Source organism: Labeo rohita, chromosome 13 (genome assembly GCF_022985175.1).
Source record: "Labeo rohita strain BAU-BD-2019 chromosome 13, IGBB_LRoh.1.0, whole genome shotgun sequence".
Classification (NCBI taxonomy): domain Eukaryota; kingdom Metazoa; phylum Chordata; class Actinopteri; order Cypriniformes; family Cyprinidae; genus Labeo; species Labeo rohita.
In genome coordinates, this window is record NC_066881.1 from 1,640,483 (window position 1) to 1,664,433 (window position 23,951).

General features: G+C 36.1%; 3 protein-coding genes across 3 annotated transcripts; 2 read left to right on the forward strand and 1 right to left on the reverse strand.

Annotated features, from left to right (window-relative positions):
• Positions 1–1,692: 1,692 nt before the first annotated feature.
• On the forward strand, positions 1,693–2,537 carry LOC127174804 (heat shock protein 30). The gene has a single exon (XM_051125392.1). The coding sequence runs from the start codon at positions 1,791–1,793 to the stop codon at positions 2,412–2,414; it is 624 nt and encodes a 207-aa protein (XP_050981349.1). The 5' UTR covers positions 1,693–1,790; the 3' UTR covers positions 2,415–2,537.
• Positions 2,538–3,167: 630 nt separating this feature from the next.
• Positions 3,168–11,700, reverse strand: psmb1 (proteasome 20S subunit beta 1). The gene is made up of 6 exons (XM_051125387.1): positions 11,521–11,700; positions 10,773–10,880; positions 10,122–10,203; positions 9,819–9,948; positions 9,567–9,673; positions 3,168–3,451 (listed from the first exon to the last, which is right to left on the reverse strand). Exons 1-6 carry the CDS (start codon positions 11,619–11,621, stop codon positions 3,266–3,268), a joined length of 714 nt encoding a protein of 237 aa, XP_050981344.1. The 5' UTR covers positions 11,622–11,700; the 3' UTR covers positions 3,168–3,265.
• A 4,803-nt stretch (positions 11,701–16,503) lies between these two features.
• On the forward strand, positions 16,504–21,233 carry perp (p53 apoptosis effector related to pmp22). The gene is made up of 3 exons (XM_051125393.1): positions 16,504–16,821; positions 18,317–18,457; positions 20,041–21,233. The coding sequence occupies exons 1-3, from the start codon at positions 16,617–16,619 to the stop codon at positions 20,250–20,252; spliced, it is 558 nt and encodes a 185-aa protein (XP_050981350.1). The 5' UTR covers positions 16,504–16,616; the 3' UTR covers positions 20,253–21,233.
• Positions 21,234–23,951: the final 2,718 nt, after the last annotated feature.

The window sequence follows — 23,951 nt, forward strand, 5'->3', positions numbered from 1 at the left end:
AGCAGCTGCAAAAATAGTTCTACTCAGCTATCATCGAGTCTGTTCTCTGCACGTCAATAACTGTCTGGTTTGGCTCCGCTACCAAATCAGACATCAGAAGATTACAGGGAATAGTTCGGACTGCCGAGAGTATTATTGGTGCTCCCCTGCCCACCCTTCAAGAACTTTATTCATCCAGAGTGAGGAAAAGAGCTCAGAAAATCACTCTGGATCCCTCACATCCAAGTCATCATCTCTTTGAACTTTTGCCATCTGGCCGGCGCTACAGAGCCCCAAACACCAGGACAGCCAGGCACAAGAACAGTTTTTTCCCCCAGGCAATTCTCCTTATGAACAGTTAAATGTTCCCCGCTTTGTGCAATATAATGTGCCATAACTTTTTATTTATTAGTTAGCACCCCCATCCTGGCACATCCCTGCATCTCTACCTCTTTCTATTCTATTCTATTCTACTCTATTCTATTCTATTCTGTCATCTATAGCACAACTGTACATACCACTTAATTATTTATTTCTCAATTTATTTTTGTCTATTTATATTTACATATGTGTAATTTTTTCTCATCTTATGTTTATGTCTGTATGTTGTTGTTGTCTCTGTGTACTGGAAGCTAATGACACTAAAACAAATTCCTAGTATGTGCAAGCATACTTGGCAATAAAAGCTCTTTCGGGTTCTGATTCTGATTCCGATGCCAACATAATTTTCGAGTCTATTCAAAAGAATGTTGTGGTGGACAGTGATGAACGCAGCACTAAGATCCAGTAGCACTAACAGAGAGATACAACCATGATCAGATGATAAAAGCAGGTCATTTGTAACTCTAATGAGAACAGTCTCAGTACTATGATACAGTCTAAATCCTCATAGACACCATTTTTGGTTTAAAAAGGAATGTAGCTGAGAGGATACACCTTTTCTGATCTTTGTGACAGAAAAAAACATACTGTACATGTTGTATGTTAGACCCTAACATAACATGTAATTTATTGATGGCCTTAATGGCCATGACAGGAAGCTCAGAGGGTTCAGAGTCATCCTCCTTGGTCGTGGCAGGACAGGTAGAGAGTTCAAAAATGGCCTCTGTAGTAAACAGAGAGCGCAGGGAGTTGGATTTCATTTTAGGCTAGCACTTTAACAATCAATTATGTGTATGATGATGAATGTGAAGGATCAGTTTCCTTGAGTTTATATGAAATTCTGTGTTGCTGTGAAAAATATCCTGTGCAAAATTAATATATGTCTATATAATAATGCATATAAAGCGTGGAAAAGCTTTTAGTTCATTCACCTTCTTCAATAACAGTCCTCAAATCCCTCTCCCATTTTCTTAACCTGATATACTCTATTCTACAAATATTTCAAGTGATAACTGATACAAATAGAAGACATATCCCATATGCCCTTTAAAGTGAGGAGCCTCTTAGTGTACAGACTTTATAAAAGTGAATAACCAGAAAAGATTCTGGGAAATTCTGTATTTATCTGCAAACTTAGTAAAAGTCATCAGACACATCAGTAGATAAATAAATTCAGTTTAATAGATGTTTGTTGGTCATCTTCTAAAGTGAGAGTGTGTCTGGTGAGGCGTCATCAGTTTCTCTCTCTGCTGCCGCCCAGTGGACGAATCCAGAACTGCCTGGAAAGTTCATGAACTTGCTGGTGCTGATGAACACGCAGTATAAAGCTAAGACACTCACAGAACTGGAGTCAAATCTAAAAGCCTTACGACGCCACCAGAGAGACAACGCCACCGAGGAGCAAAACAAGAGCACAAAAGACACTGAACATGTTGAGCCTGATTGGATTCCAGCCTTCCCTCAGCTCATTCATGGGAACTGACTGGCCGGTGCGCAGTCTCTGGCCGGAGATCACACCTCTTTACAGACACGCAGAGGTACTGCAGGAGCTGAAGAGCAGCCTGGAGAAACTTCAGCACAAGATCTTGGAGGAGATCCAGCAGGAGATCTACCCGGTCGCCTGCACAATGGAGAAAGAGGGAAGCGGCTTTGCTTTGACGCTGGACACTAAAGACTTTTCCCCAGAAGAGCTGTCAGTCAGACAGGTGGGCAGGAAGCTGCGTGTCAGCGGAAAGAGCGAAAAGAAGCAGGAGGACGGGAAAGGCTCGTACTCTTACAGAATCCAAGAGTTCAGACGGGTGTTTGATCTGCCTCAAGGAGTGAATCCTGAGGCGGTGACCTGCTCCATGGCTGATGGAAAGCTCTACATACAGGCACCAGTAAATCAGCCATCTGAAGCAGCTGAGAGGATGCTGCCCATTGACTGTCAAACTGTGAAGACAACGCAGCCAGAGACAGACGAGACACAACACCACACCAGCACAGCACAGAAGACACTCAACAATCCTGAAAACACTGAGGACAGAAGACAACCCTCTGCTGGACAATCTTAAACAATCATGTTTTAGTTTTATTTTTCGATTGTGTCCTAGTTAATTGTTTTCTAGTCTATGTCATACACATGAACAAAAAGATGTATTTTATTTATATTCTTCATTTAATTCAATAAAAAAGAACTACATAAAAGGACAGTCTCATTTTTTTGTTTCTTTCTTTTTATGTCTCTCCAAAATTAATTCAAACAAGTAAACACTCGTCAATATAATATATTTGTGTGTTTAGCAGCAAGAATGTTGATATTGATTATATGGGACTTTCACAACATCATTTTAGACTTTAGAGTTTTGGTTGCATGGATTAATAAAAATGATGATGCCACTTTATGTTGAAGTCAGCATGAAATGAAAGTTCACTTCAATTCCTGTTGTGTTCAACTCAGTGGGGTTTGTAGGGCACTGTTCTCAGAATGCTTTGAAATAATATTAACTGTAAAAAACACTACACCAGTAAATCTGAATTGATTTAGATATGGTTCTCTTTAGGTTTTATGCGTATAGCTACTCTGATAGTAGGTAGAAGTTGACTGCCACTGTTAAAATCAAAGCTGAATATAATTTGTAGTTTTCAATACAGAAAACGAGCACTCAAGAAATATTAACAGATGCAACCCAGCTGATCATACCCGTTTTTCATTTCTATGCATCTGGGTATTTGCCATTTGTACTATCAATATGCAAATATGTGTTTTCAAGAAGATCTGTTCTGCAGTGTCCTGACAAAACACTCTGAATGAAAGACAATACTGAAACGGTTAACGTATTTATTCTTGAGAAGGAATACAAAAAGAACAGCAGACTGGAGGAAAACAAAAACAGGCTAATTTTGGCATGGCAGAGAAGACGTCTCAGTCTTTCCTGAGTGGCACGATCTCTTCTTCAATGCCTTTCTTGGTGACGATGCAGATCTTGAGGGCATCTCCTGTGTAGACGTCCCTCTCAGCGGCCGAGATGAAAACATCTTTCACCAGCTGCACGGCCTTCTCCAGGGTCAGGGGAACCTGCTCCACGTTCTCCATGTTCTTAAATCCAATCTGAGCAAAAGGGAAACTGATTTAGGTCTTCAAGACAAAAAGAAAAGTTTTGACAACATACTGTAGATCCAACTTTTCTCAGCTGGCAGATTTAGTTCAATAACACCAGTCATACACATTTGCTCTGGTTCTCCATGACCATGAGAGATAACAGCAAACCAACAGGTTTGAGTTAAGCCCAAAGAACTGAGCACAAGCTATATGCTTATGTTAGTGTATGTGTACAGTCGAATGCATAGCTTCAAATTATACTCCATTTGACAGCTTCTGTGAACAAGAGGGTTGGCACATCCGCTTTAGAAACCTTCACCAGTGTCTGCAATATTTTTCTCTAGAAGTTATGACTGATACTCTTTTAAACTGAAATTGTCTCTCTCTCACAATCCCTTCAGACAAGCGCATCCGTCTGTCATTGTTGCAGTCTGTTGCATTTTTTGTGAGTTTTTACCAATAAATTTCCATGACTTAACCATAGATTTCTGACCTAATGTTCCATTATTTTCAGGGTTCCCACTCTTTTTTGGTGATCATTTTCCAGGACATTTTTACTTTAATAATGGTGGGAATTAAAGACAAGGAGAACGCCCTAAAGTAACATATTCATCTCTCAAGAAGTCTTTAAAAACATACAGTTTATGGCCATGATGTAACTATAAAATAAGCTCTTTAATATGAGCTCTTAATTATACATTACAACAAATGATTTTCAGAACCAAGTTTAGTCCCATAACAAAATAAACAAAATATATTGGAAGTATTCAATTATTTTATTTACCTATTAGAAAAAAAAATGAAATCATTTCATTATTTATGCTAACAATAATATTAAAGAAAATATTTTAAAATAATGGCATGTGTCCTTCAAATATTTTCAATTTAGTGTTGCTATAAAAGGGTCATGTGAAAAATGAGTGGATTCTGACTAACTTAAAACCCATCTCTGATTGGCCACTGCATATCACAGTTAATAGAAAGCGATATAAACATTCACGGAAGTGCTTTAAAGCAGCCGTCGGTATTGTTAAGTTTTTTAAATTTCTAGATCAATGTGGTACAGAAGTACTAATAGCCTACTTTTGACAATAATCAAAACCATTAGTTAACAAGTTACTGAATTACTGAAATACTTCTCTTAAAGTTGAACATTAGATAGAAGTTTTGGAAACATCAATGTTCAAACTGTCAAAAGTCAGTAGTGATGTACCAGTCTTGATTTTTCATTGCCAATTCCAATTTTTTATTAGATTTATAAGATTTGTTAATTTTTTTTAAAGCAAGAGATAAAATAGGATGAAAATATGACTACATAAACAAGATCTTTTTTCCTCTATTACAGGGAAACTTTCTGTAGCTATTTAAAATTAGAGGTAACCACAGCATTTTAATCACGATCCAACAGGGCTAGATAATATCAGTATATTTCGCGATATTATTTTTTTCAATAATGGTGATATATGATTTCCAATATTTCAATATACATTACCAGTTTTTCCCCATACATTAACTTATTTGTGGCAGTTGACTACTTTGAATAAACATGAGCACATTTCAAAATCAAAACGCGGTGTGGGTGTTTTACATCTTTGAAGGGAAGCGACTGTCTTCAGAAAAGTTTCGATGATTGCTTTGTGTACAGCCGTTACTGGCAAAACTGATGTTTCTGCCGCTCCAAAAGCGCCTCCTACTGGCAGATCATGAATTTGGTACTTTTAATAACCCTGTGTCCAGCAGCATTTTTTTTTATTATTATTGCTCACTATTTTTTGTCTGTTTAATGCAGAACTTTTCATATTCTTTATCCTGGCTGAAGCACTTTTGTTTCAATCTATAAGAATAATCATCCTATGTTATACTGTAGTTTACAGTCTATTCTAGTCTGAAAGTCTATTTGATGGTGACATCACATTTCCTGTTTGTATGAAGGCTAAATACAAATAAAAGGTGAACATTAATTTGTCTGTACCCTTTCTTTTTTAAAATATTATATAGTTTTATGGAAGAAGGTTTCATAGACTTGGCAAATTAATTTTTCAGAAGTTTGTACAGACATCTGTTGTGGGTGTTCTAGGCAGTAATTCTGAAGCTTTTTAAATATTGTTCATATTGATATCGGAATTATATCAGAATCAGAATCAGAATCAGAAAGAGCTTTATTGCCAAGTGTGTTCACACACGAGGAATTGGTCTTGGTGTTAGGAGCTTCCAGTACAGAAAATACAAACATAGTGCAGACATACATAAAGTTAAGGTAATAATAAACACTAATATTAAAAAAGAATATACAATAAATTATAAATAACAGTGGTAATAAAAATATACAGAAAGAAGAAAAAAAAAAAAAAAAAAAAAAAGATGTCCATAGACAGAACTATGAATGTGCATATGTGCTATATACATACGTTTTGTGAAGTAAATACACATGACCTCAGTACTGGTCATGTGTATTTACTTAACAAAACTTATGTATATAGCACATATGCACATTCATAGTTCTGTCTATGGACATCTTTTTTTTTTTTTTTTTTTTTCTTTCTGTATATTTTTATTATATTGTATTAAACGGAATTAAGAAATATATCTTGATATAAATTTTGACCATATCGTCCAGCCATACGATCTCTAGAAAGATTCTACATACATGAGCAGTTTCTGATCTCATTTCAAAATCTGAAGCAAAAACAGAATGGTCTAACTTTATCTTTGTGAAAATATGCTAAATAAAAATTATCTGCAGGAAACAAAAACAGCACACTGGTTGATTGAGAGCACAAATTCACTCTCTGACAGCAGGTGGTGCTTATGGAACAGCAGCGATACAGTGTTTTCCTAGTTACCGCTGTAAACAAAGCAGCACTACGCTTAGAAATACTACTTTAATATGGATAATACAGTGGCAAGATGAAAAGAAAACACCATCTAAGCTTTTACTGACCTCACTCAAGAGATACATTCATATACTGTAAACACCCCCAAAAATGATATTTTATGGATTTTCTTGCAATATTTTGTGCATCGTGAACAGTGAGCTTGCTCTGCCAGTATTTTCTCCTCTTTGTGTTTGTCTTCAGCATCTCTGGCCTTTGTTTACAGACTAAGTAATATTTCCACACAAATTACATTTTGCAAAATTCTTGCAATACAGTGTGTGTGTAAGTCTGGAACAGAGATCGGCTGAAATAAAACAAAAGAGCTGACTGCTAATTGCACTGTTTGGAGCAGAAACTGGCCAGTTACGATTTACAGCAGTTCAAACTTTTTCTACTACTAGCATTATTTGTTTCGGGCTTGGCTAAAGGAGAACACAACTCCTTTTCTTTTTTTTTCTTTTTTTTATAATAATTTTCTAGGACAACTAAAGATTTTCCAGGACATATTCCATTTTCTCTCATTTTCCATGTGTTTTCCAGGACTGGAAAATTAGTCAGCAATTTTCCAGGTTTTCAGGACATGTGGGAACCTTCATTTTACAAATATATATGTAAAATAGGAATAAAAATCTATGTTCAAATTAATGCTACTTATTTGCTTTGTTTTAATAAGTACAAGCTGCGACTGAAACAGATGCGGATATTCATCACATCACTGAATTTATTTAACCAATATTATCAACTAAACTCACTAAATTATTATTATCATCAACTAAACTGAATTTCATTTAGGAGATTGTTTAGGTCTAGCAATAGTATTCAGGTACAGAAATTGAATAAACTGTATATTAAAAACAGACTGATTAATGTTAACAACAGACGCCACAGCTTTATTAGGTTGCTGTCCCTTTAAGACCGACCGTACGGATCCACTATACCAGGTGTGCCCAAACTCAGTCCTGGAGGGCCGATGTCCTGCATAGTTTAGCTCCAACCCCAATTTGACACACCTGAACCTGCTAATCAAGCTCTTACTAGGCATACTAGAAACATCCAGACAGGTGTTACTAAACTCTGCAGGACACCGGCCTTCCAGGACTGAGTTTGGACACCACTGCACTGATACTGATACTGATACACAACGGTTTTCTTTCTCAACATCTGCTTACATTCACTTAAGACAAAACTGACTGTGTTTATGAGGATACTCATCAGGATGGGCATTTTGACATAATTTTGTGTGTATTTGGCAGTGAAACTCAATTTGGTTACGTCTGAAGTGTTTGCGAGGCAGTTTTATGTCCGCACGCTTTGGATGTGGACGCTTTGGACTGTGAGTGCACAGAAAACCGTTGTGGAGTGTGCAAGTACCGAATGGTTTAAAAAGATTTAAAAACATTTACAAATTATACAGTTTTGTGATGGTGCAACTGTGACCCGATTAGGCAAGTGACAATTCTGTCAACTGTCCCAAAACGCGAGCAAAAATCTTGCTCTTGTAGTGCAGGTGAGACGCGCAGACGTAAAGCCATTTTAAGAGGGTGAAAGAAAGACGAGGTATCACCGCTGAATCATTAATAAACAGGGCTTAGACTGAGCCAGGATTAGGCCAAAGTTCAAGGACATTTAAGTGTTTTTTTTATAAACGTGCTAAGGAAAAAAACATTACTGGTGTATATCTTGAGAAAAAACAAAGGCACTGATGTATTTTAAAGGATAAATCCACTTCCAGAACAAAAATGTACAGATAATGTACTCACCCCCTTGTCATCCAAGACATTCATGTCTTTCTTTATTCAGTCGTAAATAAATTGTGTTTTTTGAGGAAAACATTTCAGGATTTCTCCATATAATGGACTGATATGGTGCCCCGATTTTGAACTTCCAAAATGCAGTTTAAATGCAGCTTCAAACGATCACAAATGTGGTTGTAAACGATCCAGCTGAGGAAGAAGGGTCTTATCTAGCGAAACAATCGGTTATTTTCATTTTTTTAAAAAATACAATTTAAATAGTTTTTAATCTCAAATGCTTGTTTTGTCTTGCTCTCCCTGAACTCTAAAAACTCCAATCGTATTTTCTCCCTCAACTTCAAAAATCATTTCAAAATCACCCTACATCACTGCAGAAGTACAGACACAGTCTTTGCAAAGTGAACATGCAAAGATCAACAAACACCTTTAACAAAAAAAGTAAAACAGCGATATAAGATGACTCTGAAGTTAAAAGAGAACATGAGATGAGAGTTTTCCGACATACACTAACTGTCATGAACCGGAAAAAAACAGCGTCCAGGCAGAGTAAGACGAGATAAGCGTTTGACATTAAAAAGTATATAAATTGTATTATTTTTATGAAAATTACCGATTTTTTCGCTAGATAAGACCCTTCTTCCTCAGCTGGGATCGTTTACAACTGCATTTGTGATCGTTTGAAGCCACATTTAAATTGCTTTTTGAAAGTTCAAACTCGGGGCACCATATCAGTCCATTATATGGAGAAAAATGCTGAAAAAGACATGAACATCTTGGGTGACAAGTGGGTGAGTACATTATCTGTAAATTTTTGTGGACTATATGTTTATCTTTGTGGGCTTACCCTTTAAGATCAGTCATTGCCAACTTCTTTCAGTTGAAACAGCTTAGACTTCCATTTTAGTCTGGGACTAAGCTTAAGCCTTGTCTGGGAAACTGGGGGATAGTGTTTTAGTATGACAGATTCGATCCGATATTTTGTGTGGATTTATTTAGATTTAACCTACATGCTATATTAAATAAATGTTTGTGAGAATTTCCCGCATTATAAACACAAAACCTGCGGGAATGAGTAAAACTAGGCAATATCTGTGTGATCCCACAACGAAATTTAGAACCTGATTTAAAATATATTCTGATTTGTGAAATAAATTTCCATGACTGTTTCAAATCTTTCTGGGTTTAATAATTTTTCTAAAACTTTTCCAGGCCTAAAAATTTCTGTTTTAAAATGGACTTTTTCAAGTTTTTCATGACTGTACAAACCCTGAATATGATATATAAATACTCTGCAACTCTTTTACATATGTATATATATGTATATATATATATATATACATATATATATATATACACACACACATATATATATGTATATATATATATATAATGTTTTTTTTTTTTTTTTTTTTTTTTTTTTTTGAGTATAAATATGACTTATTTAGGTTTTACAAGATTCACCCAACTGAACTCTCCTCATCTGAAGTGTCTTACCTGGTTGTCAAGAAGAGGCTGCAGCATTGCACTTGCAGAGCCGCCTGCTTTGTACGTGTCTCTCTGGTAAGAACCAACGGGATCAAAACTATAAACGGCACCTCGACCTTGAATGAAAAAACAAGTTAACTATTTAAATGGACAATTCTATAAAAAAAAAAAAGTGTGTATAATATAATTTTATAATGAACTGTTTATATTTTAACATGTGAAACCATCTTTGACTATCTTTATTCTCTCTGACAAACTCACCCTCCTCATCAAGACCGCCGATGATGTTGTACACATAGTAAGGGAAGAAACGCCTGCCGTACAGAATGGTGGACAGCATGGCTGCGATAGCTCCACTTGTCATGCTCTTGTTATTCGAATGCTTGTACATCTATAAAGGAAAGAATGTCATTATTGAGAAATCATACTGCACAAAAATTTATTGTCAGATAATGTCAGCACTGACTGATAGATATCTGACCAGAAAATACAACAACAATTTCCAGTCATTAGAGATCCAGTAATCCAGATCATTTGCTTTTTAGGTTTTGTTGTCAAACCCACCTTCAGTCTTGCCTCAATGATTTTGGTTAGCGTCAAGCAGTCGCCATGAAAACCACTGCAGCCAAGCACTGTAGTGTCTGTCCTGTATGGGAATATGAGCCAGGTAGATCAGATTCATCTTGAACTTCTCCAGTTACAGTTAAATCAAAGCAGCACTGAAAGCCCTAAGTCAGATATTTACTATATATTTACTTGTTATTTGGCCATTCACCCCTTCAGATCTGACTGTTTTTTTTCACTGAGCACATCTCCACTTGATATTTGCTCTTCTCAAATGTAAAAATGCGTCTAAAAGACAAAATTTGTGGCAGCACACTTTTTTTCTTGTCCTCCACAATGAACACCAGGACTGAAGCAATGTAAAAGTGCTCATATTTTAACTGTTTCCTAAAGGCAGCGTCATCAGTGTCACTAGTTTAACAATCGTTCCTTGTCTTGCAACTTGTGAGTACAAGAACACTAAAACGGAGATGGTTTTTAAAATCTCTCAGATTTAAACTGCAAGTTCCAAGCGTTTCAAAGTAAAAATGATTTTAATAATGATTCTTCTGACAGATTACACATACACAAAATATTCATAAAATAAAAGATTTTATTAATGTGAATGTATGAGCCACAAAATAATTGACGTGATTACACACACACACTCACAGTTTGTAGCATTTCGGGGAGTCTCGGCTGTGGATGCTGTACCCCTCACTTAAACGTGTGTCTGAAGCCACGATAGCAAAGTCCTCACCGGCCACCGCCAGTACAGTCCTAAAAACATGATATGAAACAAACACACACATCACTTAATGCAACAAAACTATAGTGAGGACACACAGAACAATTTTTACATCTGATTTCAAATAATATACTCAAATTGATTAAAAATTAAGTAATTTATTGTTTATGCACAAATTCAATGTTCTTTGCTATCTAGCCCAATTATAAAAACGTAAGATATGACGTGAAAATATGATCTGCCTTCTGTGAGGGCAGTGAAATGACATGTCAATTTTTATTTCAGCAATGAAATGAATATGCAGAAAACAATAAAACACCATAGAATCTACATAGCCTGTTAATAGTGCAGATTATCAGCTGTTTTGACTAGTTATTTGAAAAAGTATAAACCAGTCTCTATTATTTTCCGTCAATTTATGATATGGCATTTATAATAGTGAAAGTAAAATCAGCACACAGTTAATATCAATTATACTGTACTGTTAGACTCGTTATTTTACAACTGCGACTGAATTTAACTCTCGTAAAGTATTAGAAAGGAATTGCAAAAGCAGGAATCACTAAACAGACTTTAAGAGTTTCTGAATTTCTGCTGTGACGCGAAGTGTCACGGTCTCCGGCTCCTGTGCTTAAGGAAGATGCAGACAAGAATGAAAATGGTGCTTCTTACCCTCCGTTGAAGGCATAAGGAGAGAATTTATGCTCCACCGGACCTGTGTAGTGATACTCCTTCATCTTCCCATTTTCTCCATAAGCCTGAGCAGAAATCATGTTGAAACTCAATCACCAAAACTCGCTGTATCACCGCAATATGGCCACCGGAAGTTGACAGGTCCTTTGTTTCCTGTGCGCTCACGTCACAACGCCTGTAGTCACATGGTAGCTTACACCGCCGCCTGCTGGAAGCGTCATTTATTTACACACAGGTGTCGTGAATTTTCAAGCGCCAGCATAAACCGCTGAAGATGTTTTTGACGTCATTAGTAAATTGTGTATATGCTGTACACACGAAACAAGTTCCAAGTGTCTCTCACTGTGCTCAGGGTCAGCCCTTACGAAAAGTACCCTCATTTTATTACAGTAAAAGTGTAGTGACCATGTTTTGAGTACCATAACCATAGTTTTACTACAAATACCATGGTTAAACTATGGTTAATGTAGCAAGACCATGGTTAATTTGTGGTTACCAAGGTTTTACTAAAGTAACCATGGTCTGTTTGGTTTTATTTGTAGTAAAGCCATGGTTAATTTTTAAGGGAGGAAAGCCCTGTGTGAGCATTAGTATTAATCTGAAGACTTTTAATACAACAGCACAATTGCTATCAATATCCATAGGTTTTCATAAATAAATGTAATTATACTTATTCAACATTTGTGTTGCTTTTGTTCTTTTATGTTCTTTTCTTCCTTCTGTAAGCCAAATATTTTAAAATGATTTCCATTGTAACCACTGTCCCATTCCCATTTATGTATTACTAGTCTGTCTATCTATTTATTTGATAAATGAAAATATCAAACAAGATTAAAGGAGAGGTTCACTACCAGAACAAAAATGTACATATAATGTACTCACCCCCTTGTCATCCAGGATGTTCATGTGGTTCTTTCTTCAGTCGCAAAGTAATTATGTTTTTTGAGGAAAACATTTAAGCATTTCTCTCTATATTTCTCTCCGCGAGTTCGAACTTCCAAAATGCAGTTTAAACGGGCTCTAAACGATCCCAGCCGAGGAATAAGGATCTTATTTAGCAAAACGATCTGTTATTTTCTAAAAACAAATTGCTATACTTTTCAACCTAAAATGCTCATCTTGTCTAGCTCCGGTTCAGTTAGGGTACATAATGAAACTCCCATCCCATTTTCTCCTCCAACTTCAAAATCATCCTACATCGCTGCAGAAGTACCGACCCAGTGTTACAAAGTGGACGTGCAAAGAAGATCAAACGGTCTTTACAAAAAAAGTTACAACAGTGATGTATGACGATTTTGAAGTTGGAGAAGAAAATGAGATGGGAGTTTTTCAGCCTCCCCTAACTGTCTTGTCAGGGTAGGTTGAAGTCCACTATATGGAGATAATTCCTGAAATGTTTCCCTCAAGAAACATAATTTCTTTACGACTAAAGAAAGAAAGACATGAACATCTTGGATGACAAAGGGTTGAGTACATTATCTGTCAATTTTTGTTCTGGTAATGAAACATTCTCGAACCAATCAAACATACTGATGTGACATCATGTCAAGGGATCATCTCAGGGAAAAGAAACTTCACAGACACTTGTATTCAAAACAATTTCCAAGATGAATACAAGCAGAAGAAATTAATCCACCCCTAACTTAACTGAAAAAACAAATGCGCAGAACACTCTCTGTACTATGCTCTCACTATTGGTATTTGTGACCTGTCAGCACTTCCTATAGATTGCTTGTACTATGCTGAAACGTGTATTCTAAGCAACTGATGAGTAGAACAATATTTTGGTAATTGAACACCACGCAACATCCAGTGAGGTAGAGCTTTGGGTGTGACAGACACCTGCAGGCACCCGTTGTTTTAGAACCTGTCTATCCAGGGTGTGTGAAGGCAGTGCTTTCTCCACCCTCTTGGCTGAAATGGTAATGTTTCCTGAGTCATGGGAACATTCAGTCTATAAACTAATTGGTGTCTCTAGAGCTGTGTCTCATCAGCTGCCACTATATACCTCTCGAATGGTTCACAGGATAACCACACCCACCGATGCACCCTATACACTGGTCAGCTCTGATTCATGTGAAATCGTGAGCAGAGGAATCAGAGAGCACTAGTTTCTTCATGGGTGTATTAGAAGGGTGGATGTGTGATTTCCCTTGAATTATTCTGATTAGGCAGTGGCAGCTCTGAAAATGATCACGCCCTTTGATTCATGCAAAGACCGTAAAAATTACCAAATTATTAGACAATAGCAGATGTCTCTGAAAAGAAAACATGCACAAGATTTCATTCGCTGGAAAATTTCAGTTCAATTACACTCTTAAAAATAAAGGTGCTCCTCACAGCGATGCCATAGAAGAACCATTTTTGGTTTCACAAAGAACCATTCAGTCAAAGTCTCTTTAATGATCTCCTTTTTATAATCTGAAGAACCTTTTTTCGCCACAAAGAACCTTTTGTGAAAAAGGTTCTTCAGATGATAAAAGTTCTTTATAGAACCATTTAGACAAAAAAGTTTCTTCTATGACATTGTGAAGGAAATTTATTTTTAAGAGCGTAACATTTGTTTCAAATGAATAAAATAATCTTAATTTCTAGGTCCAGACTAGATTTATAATAAATTCAAAATCTAGACACTGCAAACTCACTTTCTGTGTTTCACACAAACACATACACTTGTTGACTAATTAATCAACACAAAATCCATGTATACAATGTATATATTCTTAACTAATAACTTGCTATTAAGACCTTAGAGTCCATCGGCTAATTTAACAGCAACAACAACATTAAATTATTTCCATCACATGGGCTTCTCACTGCCATCAGATCGAGCAAAACCAGCCACAAAGTTTACATAAACAAACATTATGTATATAGTATACAGTATGGTTCATAAGCTGGGAATCACTTCAACCTTATGTTTTGTGTTTTTTTTTTGGAAGTAAAAAAAGCACTATTCTGTTTCTCAGTGAAGCTTATAATTGACCAAAAATACATTAAAACTGTTACATTGCAAATTATTATTACTATTGTAAATAACAGTTTATTTTATGTTTTAACATCATGTTTAGCCGTGACAGCAAAGCTACTATCTTGTAAGATGAAAGTAAACTGGATCTAACCAAGACAGAAAGAGAAGTGGGTGGCCTGGATACACAATAAGAAAAGGGACAACTACAGGGTCTTTAGAAACAGGCCCCTCAGTTTCATCTGCAAATCTGAGGAGATGAAAATTGTAAGATAGACAAAAAAACATGAACATTGGAGTGATGAATCTAAGTTTGTGGTGTTGAGCTGTTTGTGAGAACAGCCCTGCAATATGGAAAATCACGCCAGAAAGCATGGGATAAATCTTCACCTAATGTTAATCACTAATATAGGTGTGTACGTAAGGTCTGCACATTGTTGTGTTTAAAAAACTCTGTATTATATACAAAAAAAAAAAAAAACTGTATTCAGAAGTTCACTGTAGAATTAATGGTCATTTTACTTATAGCATAACAATTTACTCCCGAAAAAAAAAAAATGCATTGTGAGATCCCATAGATAATCAGCCAAAGCCAAAGGACATAATGTGTCCCTGGACCATTAAACCAGTCTTAAGTAGCACGGGTATATTTGTAGCCAGTGTTGGGGGTAATGCAGTACAAGTAACGTGAGTTACATAATCAGATTACTTTTTCAAGTAACTAGTAAAGTAACACATTACTTTTTAATTTACAAGAAAATATCTGAGTTACTTTTTTAAATAACTCCAGTTACTTTTTTCCCCATTTTTTGGCTGAAAGCTCTCCTATCCCCATGTTGAGAGAAATCTGAAACCAGATAGCACGTTACTGTAGTTCTTGAATAAATGTGAATGTGCATTGTCTCACTCACACACACACACACACACACACACACAGAACTGATTCAGTATTTAATCCCATTTTATTAACCAGTGTCTTAGCTGCTAACCAACAATGATCTGATTCAACCATTATAATAAGCAAAAAATACTCAAGATAAACAAACATTTGTTCTTTTTATTTAATTGCTGAAGAGTGTTGAACTTTCTTCCTCTAAGTTCTACTTCAGCCTGAGGCTTTTGGTGTGAAAGCTCTTTTACATTTGCCAAAAATATTGGCATTATTATTATAATTATTTTATATTAAAAAACAAGCAAGCAAGCCATGCCCCGATTTAAAAAGTAATGCTAAAGTAACGTAACACTTTACTTTCCATAAAAGTAACTAAGTAACATAATTAGTTACTTTTTAGGGAGTAACGCAATACTGTAATGCATTATTTTTAAAAGTAACTTTTCCCAACACTGTTTGTGGCAATAGCCAGCAATACTTTGTATGGGTCAAAATTAACTATACATTTTTCTTTAATGCCAAAAATCATTAGCATATTAAGTAAAGATCATGTTCCAGGAAGATTTGTAAATTTCCTACCATAAATATATTAGTAGTATGCATAGTAATATGCATTGCAAAGAACTTCATGTGAACAACTTTAAAGGTGATTTTCTCAATAATTAGTTTTTTTTTTGCACCCTCAGATTCCAGATATTTAAATAGTTGTATCTCAGTCAAAATATCGTCCTATCCTAACAAACCACATATGTAAATAGAAGTCATTTAGGATTGATTCTAGCTCAGTTTGTTGATTTTGTTTTTGTTTTGTTGTAAACATTTATTAGAGGATTCAGAATAATCTGTTTATATAAAGACAGCTAATCATTTGGATTCTATAGCAGCTCATTCAACAGAAACTTCACAGTACGCACTGCCATTTAACAATAACCGTATAACTTCTAAGTTATTGTAAAAAGTTATTGTCCATTCGAAGTGAAATTCTACTGTGTTAAAAAAAAGAGACAGTCAACATGAATAAGTGCTTGTGTCATTAGTTGCGTTCGAGGGCCCAGCCCTGAAGCGATCCATTCAAACAGGTCGAGCTTCTGGACAGATCAGGTTTCAGTGCGGGGTGGAGCTCCGTGAAAGTTTCAGATAAAGAGTGGCCTGAAAACATTCGGAAAGCTTCTTCGCACTCGCTTAGGGAGACACGAAACAGCGTTAGTACCCAAAATGTTTCGTTGTGGAATCTCGTACCCAAGATGCAGGTGGATCCTGCCTCTGCTCCTGCTGTTTGCGATTATTTTTGACATTATCGCCATCGCAGCGCAGTCCGGATGGGTGGAGGACGAGAACGCCAAAACGCACTACGCCAGCATGTGGAAACAGTGCCGAGGCCGCAACGATAAGTGGGAATGTAAATCTCTCATGGAGTTCCGTAAGTATTAACTTCGACTCCTGATAACGCTTTTAATCTGTGTTTGATCCAGTATTTCAGACATTAAAACACAACTCGAATGAAAGCGGTCACCAAAAACCAAATAAACAGGTGGAAAGGTGTGTCGCTTTATGTAACCTTTGCTGTATTTATTTTAAATAATAAAAAAATATATTTTAAAATAGTAAGTATATGGCAATATAATACAATAATAATCATAAAAAAATAATGTTTGCCTGTCAGCTTTTTCTGTGTCAAGTGTTGTTCATTCTTAAAGGTTATGAATTTTTAATAAACCCGACTTTTGTTTGTTTTGTCACGCTTATTTAATTGTACCAAATTAGAGATCAACTAAATGATGATAAATAGACTACATGCAGTTGAAAGAAACTACACTCTAATAATTGGCACTGAGCAGCTTACATTGACTTGTTGGGACATTCAGTTTATCTAAAAAATATTACTGTGGCATCATCCCATAAAATACGCTTTAACAACATAATGTCTTTATCTTTCTATGTCTGTATTCTGGGGGAATAGGTTTGCATCGCATATAACCAGTTGAACCAGTAAATAAAGAGACCGTTGACAGCTTGGCAAACATTTTCAAGCTCCAGGCAAAACCTGTAATTTTTGTTGTGTGTAGGTCCACTTAACTCTGCCATTATTATTATTATTTTTTTTATTAATTTGCCAGTAGAACATGTTTAAACTGAGGCCTGTCAGTAGAGACCTGTCCATTACTGGAAACATTTATTTTTTTGTAGAAATAACATGCGGTAACATTCTCTTTATAAACAATAGTGCATCTAAATTATTCATAGATGGATACTTGTCTATATACACTGTTCCACTCGCATTTAACTCTCTTGTGTATGTTACGTAACTAGCATGAAAATACAATCATGTATAGCAGTATTTTTCACAGCGGTTTTTGAATACCAAAGGTCGTTTAAGTCTGAGTGATTAATTAACTTGAAATAGAGTTAATTATTCCAGATAATACCGGTTGCATAAATCATGCTTTTTCTCCGCCTCAAACTCGGCCACACCCTTCCTGCCCTCGGCGCACTCCACCTCAGGAACTCTGGGTGTGGCAGTATTCAGACTTCTTGGAGCAAAAACACATTCCTCTGTTGAGTGTTAGGAAGACGAGCATTGTCTCTACAAGTCCTCAAAGCAGCACTGAGTCATGAGTGAAACTAGTTAAACATTACTGTCAATCTGTTAATCTGTAACCATCAATGCTAGAACGTATCGTTGAAACGCACCTGTTCATTCTGCTCATGTTAAATAATGAAAAGAAAGTGATGAGATTCGCATTCATTGCTTTAACTGTCCCTTGTTTATTACATGCTTTTGTTTTTAAAAAGTTCCTACAAATGTTAAAACTCCGATTTGACAGTAGTTGTCAGTATACGTCTTGCAGTGTGATTGTGATGAAAGAAGTAAGCAGCATGTCGCTCACTGAAAGTGCTCTTGGTTGTTCTTCCAGCATGGGCCCAGGCAGTCGCTGCTCTAATGATCATAGGCCTCATCATCCTTGTCATCGCCTTCATCATCTCGTTTGTGGCTCTCTGCTGTTCCCTCAACATCCCAGTGCTGCCTCTAATCGGAGGTCTCCTTATTTTTGCTGGTAAGGCACTTTCTTAACTTTCTAATTATCAAGGAATAGGGGCTGTTGACCCTTTGGCCAGAATGCAAAATATGAGTGTTTTTTGTCAGGTCCATGTGGGCTTTGCATCAAACCCCTTTTCAGGAAGTTCCACAGCAAGAGCATTTCCTTCACTTGAATTGGATGGTTTCTAAATAATACATGGATGTAGAGCTGGGCGGGTATGATGGGATAAAAACATATGACTAAGACACCTGTAGAGATGTCACTGTACTGTGGTTGATCTGCGTAGATATCCGTGGGCAGGATGGCTTTTAATTAATAGAGCGTTTAAAAACACTACTTCAGCGGAAATTGTCCCAGACAAGTTAAGACAAGAAAACTCTTCTTACGAAGGGGTTATGTTGGGTGCGGTGTGGGATAAATGCTGTTCCCTAGTACTGGCTGTGTGACTTTGGTCTTTCTGGCCTCCTCTACATGACTTTTGTTTTGTTGTTGCTATGGGATTGAGTGTCGCGATTACAAACCACGCTCTCAGCCCTCGCCCCTCCCCCTGTCCTCTTCTCTTGTATTCAGGTGAAAGTTAAGAACGGCTGTCGGGACAGGAGAGTTTTGAATACCCCTTTTTGATTTCAGTTTTATTATGAAGCTTAAATGTAATCTGCAAACTTAGCCTGAACTCTTTGTGAAGTGTACTTGTTTCAGCAATCGTTCATTGTGTTTGAGATTTAGATTATTACAGCATTGTTGCTGGAAGCGTCAGACGCAGCCCTGTGTGAAAGTTCCCTACACACCCAAACAGGGCTTGGCCTTCGCTCACATGTCTCTGCAACACTCGCAGATACGCCCGACTCTCCCACAGAGCGTGAGGGTTTATTGAGCCAAGCTTTAAGCTACTAATTAAACTCTTTTATGGACCAAAACAAATTAGTGCCAAGTTTGTAGTAGGTGCTGTTCATAAAAATCTTGTTGGACACCACAACAGTACTTAGCTATTTAATTTTTGCAATGAAGAGTTTTTCAAAAGCACCTTTTTTGTAGGTAGTTGTCCCAAAAGCACATTCAACCCACATTAAATGTGTGCATTAGATAAGAAAATATCTTGTTTTCAGGTGCCCAAGCACACTTTTCAAGCAGGACGTTTAAGAAAACTAGAATTGTTACTACTGAATTGGTGATTAAAAACTAAATTATTTGTACACTTATGCTTTCAAGCATGAATCAAACCATTTCACTTTCTAAGCAGTATTAATGAGTTTGATTTCTAGCGAATGCAACCCTAAGTTGCTTTGGATTAAAGCATCTGCCCAATGTAAATGAGGTCAGTTCCCCTCAGGTTCACATTAACTTTGGCCGTGTTCCTGTTTTGTGCTCAACAGGGAGTCGATTGTTTTATCAACTGAAATCTAAAAGTGTGCTTGCACTGTCTGTCTTTTAAAAAAATGCCACCTGATTTAGTATTTTGTAAAAATAATGACTTGTAAACTGTTTTAAGTGAACGTAAGTGTTCAAATACTCATAGGGTCACTGTAACTGAACTCTTTGCAAATTGCGCAGTGCATGACTGTTGTGCTATAAAGTGGCTCTGCTTTTTCTCATTTTAGTAATCATCCAGATAATCGCTCTGATCATCTACCCTGTCAAGTTCAATGAGCTGATCTACGAAGGTTATTATGACTACACGTGGGCGTACGGCTTTGGCTGGGGTGCGACCATCTTGATGCTGGGCTGCGGTATCCTCTTCTGCTGTCTTCCACGCTACGAAGATGAGCTTTCCGGCATGGCCAAGACGAAATACATCTACACCTCTCCCTGAAAGATTTAAATACTCCATCTCTCAAAAAGGACAATGTTAAGCCACCCAAGACTAAATGTCAATGCTCTCCGATCTCCAAAAGTATTTTTTTTTATCTTTCCAAACGAAATGTTGGACCATACTGACTTTGAGGAGGGCTGTCATTGCCCTTTTGCCTAACTTTTGGGACTAATGCAATTAACTTTTATAAACTTTTATTATTAATAATCATTCACAAAGAGCCTGGGCTTCTTTTTTTTTTTTTTTTTAAATGTCACTCAGCACAGATTGAACTCCATTATTCAAAATCTCTATATTAGACCGTTTACAATGTCCGTCACATATTACATGTAAATATGATTCATTTTAGGAAGTAATCACATTAATACAACTCAGCAAATAATTTAGTGCATAGAGTTTGCTTAGAATTTACACTGTAACATGAACATTGCGATGTAGTTTTGTTATTTGTGTATTGCTACAACGTCTCTACATATCAACATTAAGAACATATTTTTACGATGTAACTGTGTTTTTACATTAGCGTTTCATTCCGCGTCAGGCCGTCCTTGTTTATCACAAAAGCGGCTGTGCGTGCTCGATTGCACACTTCCTTAAAGTGCTCTTACTGTCAGCGAAGAGTGTGTGCTTTGTGTTTGGCTGGCCAAAGTGAAGTGAACATCTTTTTTGTGTATTGTGTGTTTGGTTTTATAGTAAAATAGTAAAATAGGTTAGCAAGTGGTTAAAAATACAAAACACAGCAACCTGATGTTTTCTGTTTTCAGTTTAAACATCTTGATGTGTTCATGCCACAATCATTTAATTTCAATTAGTCGGTTTGATGTATATGTGGAAAAATATCTAAAACGTACTTGGCTTGTAAACTTTCCAAAACTGTAGGGGTTTTACTAGATTCTTTGTTAGATTTTTTTCACTTTGTCATTTGCAGTTTTGTGTGATATGAATTGTAAATCAATCTTCAATAAAGGGGAGACAAACGTATACTTCCAGGTGGTTGTGTGCCAGCCAAGCATCTGCTGTTGAGATGAATACTGATAACCTAGACCTTCTTGATTATAATGAATCAGATCTGCTGGCAAGTAGTTTTGAGCCAGTCACCTAAAATTGTTGGTAAGTGATGAATCACTTTTATCTTGAGGGAAATGACATCATGATAAAGTTGAGTGGCTGATGCCACCATTTAATTCCAAACTCTTAACTCATCTATCCAGAGCTGTGAAAAACAGATCAAATAGGAGACATGGAAAAAAAGACCTGACAGAACAGAACAGTGATGAAACATGACTAGAATATAATGAAATAATTGTAAGTCATGTGTTACTTGGGGGGTAAAAAAAAAAAAAAAAATATATATATATATATATATATATATATATATATATATATATGTATATATATATACACACACACACACACACAGCTGGGTTAAAAAGTTTACATACACATTGCAGAATCTGCAAAATGCAAATTATTTTACCAAAATAAGAGGAATCATACAAAATGCATGTTATTTTTTTATTTAGTATTTACTGAATATTTCACATAAAAAAATGTTTACACATAGCCCACAAAAGAAAATAATAGTTGAATTTATAAAAATGACCCCGTTCAAAAGTTTTTTGATTCTTAATACTGCATTGTTACCTGAATGATCCACAGCTGTTTTTTTTTTTTTTTTTTTTTTGTTTTGTGTGTGTAGTAATAGTTGTTCATGAGTCCCTTGTTTGTCCTGAACAGTTAAACTGCCTGCCGTTCTTCAGAAAAATCCTTCAGGTCCCACAAGTTCTTTGTTTTTTCAGTATTTGAATGCTTTCCAACAATGACTGTATCGTTTTGAGATCCATCTTTTCACACTGAGGACAACTGAGGGACTGATACGCAACTATTACAGAAGGTTCAAACACTCACTGATGCTCCAGAAGGAAACATAATGCATTAAGAGTCAGGGGGTGAAAACTTTTTCAATTTGAAGATCAGGTAAATGTAACTTATTTTGACTTATTTTGGAAACATGCAAGTATCTTCTGTAGCTTCTGAAGGGCAGTACTAAATGACAAAAATATGATATTTAGGTAAAATAAGAAAAATGTGTGCATCTTCATTCTGTTCAAAAATTGGTGCAGGTTCTGCAAGGTGTAAACTTTCGACCTTAACTATATATGCCTCCGCCCCCCCAACTCTCAGGAAAAAATGGTGCATATTAGTACCTAAAATGTACATATTAGCACCTAAATGTAACATATTAGCACCTTTTGAAAAGGTACCCTGAGATGGCTTTAGTACCTTTATTTCTGAGAGTGGTCAAATTGAGTCTTTATTACTAATTGAACCCGTAGTTATAGCTATAACTGTCATTTCAGTTTAGTTTGAAATGTTCTTCTCCGTAAACCAAAACCACAGTGTAAATACAGTAAAATATGACGCAGACACACAATATGAGACACGTTTTTTTTTTTTTTTCTGCTGAAGTTGAGTCACCAGGTTGACAGACATTTGGAGACACACCTAAAGAGACACACCTGCGCTCTGTCACTGACTAAATGCTGACAACATCTGGTACATGTAGTACTGAAGGGAACAGGTTAACTGAGGTCAGAACAGCACAGAAAAGAAACTAAGTAACACCTTCATGTAGTTTCCCCTCTGAATGTTTACACCATTCCTCTGAGGTTTCAAATACTCTCACATCACCACAGCAAAAGCTCTGATTATCATCTCCAACATATCTCTGTTTTAATGAGAAGATTTATTTGCTAAAAGCATCATGGGTAGGATTATCATTTCTTATTTTTGAAACTACCAAATAAACAAATTCCAAACCCTTCTGCTTTTGGACAAACTTGAGATCATGTCATATAGGTTAAGGCTCTCATTGTACTCATGAGCTGCTCACGTGATCTGTGGATTTAGGGGAAACTTGGAAATTTGTAACTTTGACAGCATATCTTGTTTTTCTGCTTGCTCCTAGAGTACTGTTTGATGTCTAAGCCTAAAAATAATAATAATATTAAATTAATAATAATCATAAATTAATAATAATTTTACATTTCACTTGTTTCTATAACTCTTTGTTATTATTTATATGAGCACTTTTATAGAGAACAGTGCCTCACAAATAATATGTGTATTTATTTATTTCTGTTACAAATGTCTACAGAATAAAATAATTGCTAAAAAAAAATTACACTTTGCATGTTTCTTTTTTTTTTTCAGCCCAAACACTGGTTTGAGGCAGTATTTGGTATAGAAGCTGGGTTGATTTGACCCAGTTTGTGTTGCTGATAGTTCTTGACTAACCAAACGTGAAAGAGTAGTACCACTGTGCCTGTTTCAAAAAGCATCAAGCAACAAATTCAGCTACTTTATTTGGCAACTTTTACCAAAGTGACTTCAAAAATCATGCATTTTCCCTCTAAATTACGCAAAGAGAGGAAACCATTGATAGGCCCAGTCTGGAGAGAGGTGTCTAGCAGCACACACTTCACATGTCAACTGAGTCGCTTGTTGCTCTTTTTCAGTGATAATTGTTCTGTAATGCTACACTTTGTTATTAGCTTGTGCCTGTAAATGTTTATCAGTTATTAACTATCAATAATTGTTCAGGATGTGTACAGTATCCATCTAATAATCCAATGTTGCATTTAAAAAGAAAAATATCTGATCATAAAATGTTGTGCTTATTACAATAAATGTTTTTTT